Source organism: Neolamprologus brichardi, chromosome 13 (genome assembly GCF_056152115.1).
Source record: "Neolamprologus brichardi isolate AB-2024 chromosome 13, ASM5615211v1, whole genome shotgun sequence".
Lineage (NCBI taxonomy): Eukaryota > Metazoa > Chordata > Actinopteri > Cichliformes > Cichlidae > Neolamprologus > Neolamprologus brichardi.
In genome coordinates, this window is record NC_142116.1 from 17103960 (window position 1) to 17115420 (window position 11461).

The following is an 11461-nucleotide window of genomic DNA, read 5'->3' on the forward strand; positions in this document are numbered from 1 at the left end:
AAAAACTCAAAGTATAGTCATGTTTGCTGCAGTAATTTCTTTTGAGCCTTTGAATACTGGTTTAATTTTCAGTATGAAAAACATATGCTCGTGCAAAATTCCTGATAAGCATCAGAGTCTGCCTTTCCTGCAAATGGATAAGATATCCTGTTACATTGCTATATATTAAACTAACTAAATATCTATGCATGGAAGTTAGTAGGAACTATAAGCAGACATTGGATTTACATAGCTGAAAATTTCTGGTTTCTGATTGTGGTCAATAAAAGCAAGTTCTATTGATCATTGCAACTGAACTTGTTGCATGCATGTAAATGTTCCATTTGAAAAAAAAAGGATAACACTTCTGAAAAGTAATTTCAAAAACATCAGCTATTGTCTGAAGATGGTTAAGCTTTTAAAGATATATCGTTTGCATCTATAAACAATGACTGATTCACAAAACAGGAGGTCTTGAACCACATATCCGTGATCCAAATAAAACTGCTACATAGGAAGCTGTGAAAACCTGGCCTTTGCACCCTAGCTGATAGGTTTGAGAGACTGGCAACTGATTAGCAGTAAACCAAAAATAAAAACAATAGTAATGATTTGCATTCACCAAAGAGCTACTGTGTGGACCTTGACATTATGACTGTTTTATCAATCGGTGTTCCTGTTGTTGTAAATTTACTTACAATCTCATCTCTGAACCCAAAAACAAAACGTTTTATCATATTTTAAGATCATCTTAAAATTAAAGGGAGAAAATCAGTATTAAATACAATGTTAATTGTGCTGTACTGCATAGAAGTTAAAATGCCATTTAGAAAAACTTATTGTAATTCGCTGTTTTCATGTGTGTGCAAATAACAAACACAGGCCATTTGTTAAAGCATTTTTCTTTGCTGTAATAGCACCCTCTAGTGGCCATTGAAATACTGATGCACAAAAACAATTTATGTAGGGACAACCTAAACAGAACCATCTGTGTGGAAAAATTACACCGGTGCAGAAATGACAAAACTGCAAGACCCAAACCAATGATACCATCTTTCATCTTGTCTATGGATTAAATTAACTGGGAAACTGGGGCACACTACACACTCACTGGCTCACAACTTGATTGACAACTTGATAGGCAATGTAAACAGGCTTAGTGAGCTCTAATCAGAACCATAATTTACAAAATGAGCTGTTATTCCATTTAGTATAATACAAATAATCTGAAAAAAAGTTTACTGAGATAACAGGTCAAGTGGGGGGCAAGGAGGACTGAAAATTTTAAAGTACATCAGTTACAGCAGTAAAAAAATTCCCACGTGTGGGAATAATAAAAGTTTATCTTATCTTATCTTATCTTATCTTATCTTACAATGTGCAAAGTTGGCAGTGACAGTTAGCGAGACCTAACCTCTCTAAGGGGGTTCCATCCGACTCAAAGGGGACAGAATCATGCCAGGAACATTATGAATTATTTTTCTAGGAGTGCAAAAAAAAAAGAAGAAGAAGAAGAAGAGGAACAAACAAATGTGGTCACTGGCATTTCTGGAGTAATAAACACCTGGATTTTATAGGACTGTTGGTACTGTTAGGGGTGTGAGATTATTTATAAAATAATGGTGATGAACGCTGGTTGGAGGGGTCCCCTGTAAATTTTTGCTTAGAGTCCATTCCAACAGCAGCCTGCTGGCCAGTTAAAAGAATGGAGTTTTAAGGCACTTCCAACTTTTCAAACTAGGAACTGGTAGCTAAATCTATCAAGGGGCCACTGGAGAAACTGGGACTTTTGGCACTTCAGCACTGGTTTCATTTTGCATTAGTTGCAGCTTGGTTGGGAGATGCTCTCAGAAAAACATTAACATTTAACAAACAGGGCTTTAAAAGGGCTTTAAAAGTTTTAAAAATCACCAAATTGCTGTTGGGGCAGATGTGTCTGTATATCATTTCAAAACTATATTTCTCATTTTTCTTGCCTTTTATGGTCCTTTCCCCAGTTTGATGTCAGAGAAATCATGTCAAGTGTCTGTGGTCACTGCTTATAAACAAGTTAGTACAAAGTGAAATGACGCTTCCTGATGATGCGTTTATGGTCCGTTAATTTTTTCATTTTGTGTATTGCGTTTTCCTACGGACAAGTACCGCAAACATGCTGCAGCGCAGTCCTCCAACTCCACGTTCCTAGACGTGGATGACGTTGTGCGTTGATCAAACGGTGATTGGTTGAGAGGTGGGCCGAAACAGGGAAGGAAAGGACAGATAACTTCCACCAGGAGCAAGAGAAGAGCTAAAAAATAATAATGAATACAGCAAGAGAGGCACAGACCGCGGCTGTAGTGGGCGCTTTTCATTTCCTTTAACACTCTGTTTCACTTCAGCTCTTTGTATTTTGTAACTTCAGTCTTGTCCACGGCTGGCTGAGTAGCCCACTCACCTAGCCTGCCACTGCCTCCATCGACAACAGACGCTCTCTGCAGACGTGCCGTCCACGGACTGCCAACGCGTTACCACTACTATATAATGTACACCGATATATAAGTCACACCCCACTGTATGCTCGAGTCACACTGTATCTTATTTCATACACGCCCCGAGGTGAACTTGAGATAAAGCTGTGAGAGCGACAGTCCTACAGTTTGATGCGAACCAAGGATGGCGACGAGTGCGGACCCAAAGATAGTTATAATAGGATGTGGAGTATCGGGTATAGCAGCGGCTCACCGGCTTGTCAAAGCTGGATATGATCATGTGCGGATACTTGAGGCGACTGGAAGAAGCGGGGGACGAATAAAAACAGCAACTCTGGGTACGTTTATATGTAGTTTCTGTTTTAGTCGGTTTCGTCTTTACACTGTCAGAAAATCAGAAACCAACTAAATTAAATCCTTAGTAAGAACAACATTAATTTCTAAGTGTGAGCATCTTTATTGCAGACAATCCAGGAGGATAAGCGATCCAGCATGTTCTTGTCTCTTTTAATCACCTGCTGCTGTCAGCATCTTCTGTTGTACTTATTCTCAGTTTCAGTGCTTGGACTGTTGTGCAGCTTTCTGATGTTTTCCGAATGGTGAAACAACACAAAAATGATGCCAGTGCATACAGACGCCTCACATTAAAGTTTTTACAGGACACTATGCAGTACCGTGAAAAACTAAGTGCATCTTAGCAACCAGGTGCTGTGAAAGTCTGGATGAACCTCACCACAAAAAAAAGGGTTTTGGCAGTCTGCTGTAGGCGTGTGACCCGGGCACCTTGCAGTTGTTGAGTTGATCTCTGTATGCCAACGTATTCTAAAGTCAAATGTGAGTGTCTGTCTGACAAGCTAAAGCTTGGTCCAAAGTATGTCAGACAACAGGATCGTGATCCCAAGCACTAAAGCAGAATAGCTGAAAAAGAAAAGAATTGAGGTGCTGCAATGTCTCAGTCAAATTTCAGGCCTCAACACGAATGTGGGACCTTAACAGAGCTCTGCTTTAATGAATGCCCACCAACCTCAATAAACTGAAGCAACATTGTAAAGAGGAGTTGGCCAAAGTTCCTCCACAAAGACGTGAGAGACTACTAAAGTCATTCAGTAAAGAATAACTTATAGTTAGCGCTGCTACAGGTGGTTCTTCCAGCTGTTGACTCATGGGGTGTGTTTAGTTTTTCTCAGAATTACAAAGAGTTCTGTGAAACCTGATCTACTAGTACAATGGCCTCCCATTGTACTAGTAGATCAGGTTTCAAGATAATTATGCTGTCAACTTAATCTTTGCTGTCAACTTAATCTTTGGTCAGTTTACTGTCATTGTGCAAGTAAATGTACACAAAGACTTGTTTTTCTTTGACAGGTAACACTATTACAGAGATTGGTGCGGCTTACATCCATGGCCCATCTGAGGAGAACCCATTGTTTTGTCTGGCTCGTGACTATGACCTCCTGCCTCCAGAAGCCCTCACTCCAAAGAACCAGGCCGTAGACGTGGATGAAGATCCTCCCTTGGTTCCCAACTGGTTCAGCAGTTCAGGTGACCAGACATAGTAACACAAGTGTACTTCAGCACATCACATCATTGTGTATATTAATAGCGTGCTTGGTAAGCTGTGATTGTTATTACAACTTTAAATTCTGTCCCAAAGGTCAGAGGCTGAGTGCAGAAAGCATGGAACCAGCTGAGGAGCTGTTTCGTGAGATTTTGGATAACACTTCACAATTTAAAAATCGCAAAAACACATCCTGGAAGAGTGTAGGACATTTCATGCGAACAAAGGTACATTGTTTTGAATTATGCTTGTTGCTGATGATATAAAAAGCTGTAAAAAAAAATAAATCTGTTTTGTTGAAATTTGGCATTTTGTGCAGGCGCAGAACCAAGCAGCGGGAAGGTGGAAAGATGAGGATGAAACCACTAGGCAGCTGCTTCTCTCTGCCTTCAGTACTATGCTGAAGTTTGAGTGCTGTGGAACTGCGACTCATAGCATGGATGACATAGACCTGGCAGGGTTTTCTATGTATAAGAGCCTACCTGGCGTGGACTGCACGCTTCCAAGGTTTGTGCATCATCGTATGCATAAAGGGTGTTAACATAAATGCCATTCATTTACTTGTCATTTGCTCACCTGTAGAAATTTAAGTTTATGCCTTCACCACCAAGTGCTGTCAAAGAGTAAAGCTGCATTGATTAATACTGAGTTATTAAAGTGGCAGTGACAGTCTCGGACGTTGTGTCCTTGGGCAAGACACTTCACCCGTTGCCTACTGGTGGTGGTCAGTGCGCCCCATGGTGGCTGTGGCTACAATGTAGCTTGCAGTATGTGAATGTGTGCGTGAATGGGTGGATGACTGGATGTGTAAAGCGCTTTGGGGTCCTTAGGGACAAATACAGGCCATTTACCATTTAATCCTCTGATCAGCCTGTGTGAGAACCTTCTGTGGTTTTTATTATTAGTATTTATTATTATTATTAGCTAATTATTATTTATTCATTTATTGTCTAGTTTTACAGAAACAAAGCTAATTTATCCACAATAAAGACTAAGACAATGAAATACAGGCACCTTGATGTCTGTAAGTACGTACTAAATAAATAGAAAATGCTCTTGACTGCTCCAGTTTCACCCAGTTAATCTTTATAATTTGTTATTTATTCACTACAGATTATATTTAAAGTAGCCAGACAGGATCCATGGACATGTCCTTGAGCTAACTCTTAGACATATTCGGCACTCTGCCATATTAAAGGTCATGGGCCTGATTTCCATTCGCTGCACCTTAATTCATATAGAGAATCACTTACCACGACTAAGTCTTGAAAGACTATGAAATAACCAGGAGCACAGGCTGAAACAACTTTAAGGTTGTATAATATTCTTGTTGTTTTTTTTCTCTGAGTTCACAAACGAGACCTTTTTGAGAGGACATAACTCTGACTGTGGATAGTATAAAAAATTTTATAACACAAGAAAGAAGACACTCATATATTCTCTCTCTCTCTCTCTCGCTATGTATATTTTAACATACGTGTAAAGTGATAGATTTCAAGCATTTTTTATTTTAATTTTGATGATTATGACTTAGGCCATGAAAAATCAGAAATCCAGTATCTTAAATTATTAGGCTGTGTGATTAGGTTTCACTTTAGGTGTTTGGAATAAAAAAAAAATATATGCAGGTCACACTTTTGAATTAAATTATAATTTTTTTTATGCTATTCTATTCTCTAATGCTCTAATCCAGACCTTCCCAAAGTGTGGGGCCCGCCCCCTAGGTGCGGCGCAGAGCCATTGCGGGGGGGCGCGGTATGAAAAAGGGGGGGGGAACAGAACGCTTGGACCCTGCTAGCACTGGGCGGCCACAGAAAGGCAAAGCAGGAGATGAAGCATAGCTGAATATGTTTCCAAACCAACTTCATTCTAAGCCAAAGACTAGAAAATATGATGAAGCATGTCTTCCCTTTGGCTTCACCTGCACAAGTGCCAAGGTAGGTCTCCCCTGCAGAATTGGTTTTCCCTGAGTTGGGAGCAGCGCTGGGCTGTTCGCGGGAATCCCCCACCCCGCGCACGCGGGGTGGGGGGGGTGGGGGGCGAACATTTTTCTTGTTAAACAAAGGGGGGCCTAGCAAAAAAAGGTTTGGGAACCACTGCTCTAATCTAATGAACCTCAATAGTAAGCAGTGAGTCAAGTTTTGCACACTTCATGGACACTCATCATCACTTTGTCATTGTCAACAGCTATGATTATCACATCAAATATAAAATACAAATGTACTACAGATGCTGCATTGTGGTCATCTTAATGTATCTTATCTTGCAGAGGATTTGAGCGCCTAATTGAGAACTTGATGTCTGAACTCCCCTCTGATTTGGTGACCTACAATTGCCCTGTGAGCTGTGTCCACTGGAGCAACACAGAGTGTGGCTTAAGTCCTGTGACGGTTGAGTGTGAGAATGGCGAGAGGATTGCTGCTGATCACGTTATTGTCACTGTGCCTTTAGGTGAACTTCTTTTCATATACTTCATCCTGTTTTTCGTATCTCTGCATGAAATTGATTAATTGTAAATTACGTGTTACGACCAATGTCAGAGGTTAATCTTAATGGCGGGGTTTTGGTAGTGTCACTTTAACAATGGAATACAGACCAAGTTAGATTTAACCCTCTGCTGCAGTTTATGTAATTTTTTAATATGTTTTCTTTTTGTCAGGATATCTGAAGAAGCACCACTCCACTCTGTTCTACCCTCCTCTCCCGGCCCACAAGCTGAAGTCGATCGAGACGCTAGGATTTGGAACATGTGACAAAATATTTGTGGAGTTTGAATCACCGTGGTGGGATGCTGATTGTGAAATCATCTACCTCGTGTGGGAAGACGAGGTTTGTAATGCAGCAGCCAGAATAGTTTCATATGTACCGAACCTGTCTTAATTACAGGTTGACAGATATTTTTAAACTTTCTTGCACAATTTTAAAGATATGAGCCTTTTTCTTTGTTTTTATGTATATAATGCAATAAAATATCTCAGAAATGTTGCCTAGTAAGGGTAAAACAATAGAGACATTGTGTGAACTTGTGTTTTAGAGCCAGAGATCAGAGAGGACATAAACCCTTTTGTGTTTTCAGGAGACTGTGTCAGACCAAGTGTCAGATGTGAGTGAATCCTGGATAAGGAAGTTGGTGACATTCACTGTGCATAAACCTTCTGAAACGTAAGTGACATGTTAATCTGAGGAACCATTAATGATTTTTCCCTCCTATAAAGTTTCCTTTGCAATTCAAACCAGCATTCAGACTTCTCTTGTTGATTAACACAAACTCTCAGGGGTAGCCATGTTCTCTGTGGCTGGATTTGTGGCCATGAGGCAGAGTATATGGAGACACTTCCTGAGGAGGAAGTGAGAGAGTCAATCACAGAGCTCGTCCGTACATTCACAGGTAAGTTTTATGTCTGATCTAACCCTTATAGCTCTTTCCTCTATAACATAATTAAAGATAAAAAATAAATATCAAAGAGACTAATAATTAAAATTAAAGGTTGTTATACCTAAGAAAACTTCTCTGTATGCACAAGCATCACAACAGTTCAATTTTTCGTTAGAAATCTATAAAACATCTCATTGTTATAGGAATAAAACAAGTTCAGGTAATACAGAGTATATATGCAGATATAATGGCATTAAATCGAGCAGCAAACATGTATGACTATTACCTAAATGTCTTTGTCTTACAGCAATAAGACTGAGTTTGTGGTTGAAACTGCTAATATGATGTTTGCACAAATTGTATTTATATTTTAAAAAGCTGATAGTCATCACACTCTTACTTATATATGTAAGTATTGGGAAAATAGTTCAGTATAGATTTATGAAACCAGGTCAGATTTCAGAGTTTATCCTCTGATGTTGACATGCCCAAAACAGGCCACTGTGCAGATGACAATTGATTGTAGAAAACTATGCAGCTATTTTCCTCGATTGAAACCTTCTAGTGCAGAAATGTACATGTTAGACCGAGTATTGAATAGGTATTGAATGGGCACCATTAAGGTAGAAGCTACCTGGTTTGTGCCCGAGAAAACACACAAATCGCCTGGACACTACGTCAGGAAGGGCACCCATAATAATCTGTCAAATCAAATATACAGAGCTGCCTAATGTGGTAACATGTTTTGGAAAGGGGAGCATCTAAAAGTAGCTTGAGGCTTTTCTGCAAGAAATATTCTTCTCAGATAACTGATCCATAATTGATCCAGCTGCTGCTTTTTAATAAACCAGAATGTTTGGGGTGTCACAACCCGGCTCAAAGGACGTGACAAGCAAGTGGGAGACCACACACAGGCTTTTAAAGGCTGTAAGATATGTTTAATGAAATAAGGTAAAGAAACTTAAACACAAGTTAAATAATACAACAGCCATAACTGAAGAACAAAATGAACATAATGAGTGACAGACAAAGAGAGACAGCCATGGTTCAGTCAAGGTGTCTTTATATACTGGGACTGGCCTGCTCAGGTGTGCTGCATCTATAACTGGGTCAGCTCCGCTTACCTGCAAGAAACAGGCAACAAGAAAACAAGAACACAAGGCCACCCCACTGGCTGTCACAGGGGGCATATTGGAGGGGCAGGCTGTATAAGGCACTGCCTGCTGAAATGAGCTAGCAAATAGTTACTGATATACAGTATTCAAGTCCTAGAAAGCTGTCATACATAGAGGGAAGGCTTTAATAGGTAGTAAAAGTAATTTATTTATATCAGTTTTTTTATATATATATTTTCTGAAGTGGTTGAGCCTTGGTTATTTCATATTTGTCTGTAGGAAACGGTACGATCACACCAAAGAGAATCCTGTGTTCCCGGTGGTACACTGATCCCTGGACATACGGTTCCTACTGTCATCCAGCCATAGGCTGTACAGCCAAGGACCTGAAGAACATGATGGAACCTCTGCCTTCACAGGAAACTCTGTCACAGGTACAGAACGTCTTGAGCCACCGTTAATATTTTGCTTCCAAGGAGCCACACTTTCATGTCATTTTTCTAAAGTGGTCTTGAGTAAGAATTCTACAAGCTTTTTTGAATGTCTTTAAAAATGTTCAGTCCAGTCCTTGTACCTGACCATTTTTAGAGGAGTGTTTTGTCCGTTAAAATCCATTTTAAATGGCATCCTTTAGCGCTTTGTTACTAGCAGCCTGTTGGAAAAAATGCATCATTTGTTCACATTTGTTTATTCAATCTATAAAAAATGCCAGTGATAACACAGTTCAATTCAATTCAATTTTATTTATATAGCGCCAAATCACAACACAGTTTGATAAGAATTGCTAGTAGAAAACATGACATATCTTGGCAGGGTGTGCAGCAGATGAACTATTAGTAAATCAAGTGAGTCATATTGCCCAGGGAAGTACTGACTTCTGTTACTTTATAGTTAGACAGAAAGTGACATAATATGACCTTGAAAAATGTTTCTCACTTTTACTGCTTGTGTGTTTCAGCCCCTGCAGGTGTTGTTTGCTGGAGAGGCAACCCATCCTTGCTTTTACTCCACCGCCCATGGAGCAATTATCACTGGGTGGAGAGAAGCAGATAGACTCATCACTCACTACTGGGATTCTGTTAGCCCATGAATTCCCCGTAATATAAGAAATTTAAAGATAAAGACTTTTCTTTTAGCTTTTTTTCTTTTCTTCTAAAAAACAATCAGATAAGTCTTTTATCTTTTCTGACTGCTCTTTAGTCAGATAAGATAAAAGACAAATCTTATCTGTGTCTTATCTGGTGACACTGAGTAATCATAGTGGTTTTCTGTTGGCACTAAAAACCACAGTGCTGAATATGGGGGAAAAAGAGGGCTTGTGGCATAGTTATGTTGTAATCTGGAGTTCCACTCCTTATCTGGGTTTAAAGGTTGACACATTACGTTATATATTAGTCATTGCTAACATGTTGCCAAGGGAACTTTTACTGGTGGGGTTGTTGGTAATATTAATGCAAGTAAAATTATGTTTTTGTTGTGATTTAAAAAATAAGAGTATGCATAAACTGAATCAATGCCAACAATTTAAAAAAAATCAAAGAATAAGAGCACTGAACAATTTTAGTGTATTATGAACAAATAAGACACAGTTGTGCACGGTCAACCCTGGCATACCATAAAAACGACAGGTAGATCACACGTGACTTAATCGCTCCAGGCAAGCAGTAGTTGGGCAGGTGCTTGGATAAAATTTGATAAGCAAAGCAGGTACAATAGAACAAATACAAATGGCAGGCAAAGTAGCAGGAAGTTATTGAAAAGTGGATCAGTGTGGCGTGGTGTTAGTGATACAACCCTTAGTGAGTGTGACTGAGGAAGGAATTGATTAAAAATGGGAAAACTTGCAGATGTGGATGAAGTAAGCAAGATAAAAAGTACACCAAATATGTAATAGCTTTATTTTCCATAGAGGAAATATCCATACATAAATGCATTTCCTGGACATTGCAACTATTTTGCAATGATTAATAAGCACAAATCAAAGTCTAGTTCAAATCATCTGTTTTAAACCACAATCAGGACACATGCTATGTAGTTGCTTGTGTGTTTTTTGTCTTTCTATAGAATAAAAAGACCACAAATATAATGTGTGATTCAGATGCAGAATAGTTCATTTCCTCAATAGGGAGAACACCAAATCATTGAAACATTACATTAAACACAAAATAATGATATATTTGCATTTTCTAAAGGACCGCTGTTCTCCTAATATTTAGAATTATGTAATGATTTTGTTTCAGTTTATGCAAACATAATTTATTAGATTCCTTATAATAAAACTTTAGTAAATGACAGGAGATGCACTTTGCTTTACTTGTCACAAGTGGACAAAAGGGCTCTATCCAGGTTTGTGATTGTGTTTTGAATTAATAAATAAAATCAAACATGGACACATTGTAGTGTGTTTACTGTGTTTATTTATGCAAGTAAATTAATGTCTACTTTTTTCTCCCCTGTGTTCACCTTATGAGGTCACCAAATACTCTTGTCTTTATTGTTTTATGCATAAAGAGAGCTGGAACTTTCTCACTTGCACCTCTGCAAAGGTGTTTTTCTTTTCTGTACTAGAAGCACCAAGGTTAATCATAAACCAGGATTACCAGGATCCAGGTGCATTCTAGGGCACCCAGGCGATTCAGGCTCTGAAATGAAAATGTTAGTATGTTATATAGATCAAAATACCAGCTACCTGTAAGAACCTTGATGTCAGTCCTCTGTTTGAAAATACATTGTCTGTTCTCTAATACATTGTCTGTTCTCTAGTATTAAACTTCAATATTACTGAAGTTTAATACTGAAAAACTGCAGTAAGGATACAACTTTAATTATTAACTGACAAGTGAAGTCTTTGTTTTTTGGAAATACAAATACATTTCCTCAAAGTCACCAAATAAAATATTCAATGTGTAATGAAGTGTATTTTATTTAAGAAAGCCACTAAAGACAAATAAAGTAGCTCTCTATG

General features: G+C 38.7%; 1 protein-coding gene across 1 annotated transcript; it reads left to right on the forward strand.

Annotated features, from left to right (window-relative positions):
* The first annotated feature begins 2219 nt into the window (after positions 1-2219).
* On the forward strand, positions 2220-10879 carry LOC148099923 (peroxisomal N(1)-acetyl-spermine/spermidine oxidase-like). Its single transcript, XM_087849712.1, has 10 exons — positions 2220-2785; positions 3813-3989; positions 4102-4232; positions 4325-4512; positions 6275-6456; positions 6665-6834; positions 7082-7167; positions 7281-7393; positions 8776-8930; positions 9455-10879. Exons 1-10 carry the CDS (start codon positions 2632-2634, stop codon positions 9584-9586), a joined length of 1488 nt encoding a protein of 495 aa, XP_087705838.1. The 5' UTR covers positions 2220-2631; the 3' UTR covers positions 9587-10879.
* Positions 10880-11461: the final 582 nt, after the last annotated feature.

Bases quoted from the DNA above. Each gene is read 5' to 3' on its own strand.
- LOC148099923 (XM_087849712.1), top strand. From the start codon at position 2,632: ATGGCGACGAGTGCGGACCCAAAGATAGTTATAATAGGATGTGGAGTA. The intron at 4,513-6,274 runs GTTTGTGCATCA...CTTATCTTGCAG, and splicing joins GTGGACTGCACGCTTCCAAG to AGGATTTGAGCGCCTAATTG. The intron at 7,394-8,775 runs GTAAGTTTTATG...ATTTGTCTGTAG, and splicing joins GCTCGTCCGTACATTCACAG to GAAACGGTACGATCACACCA.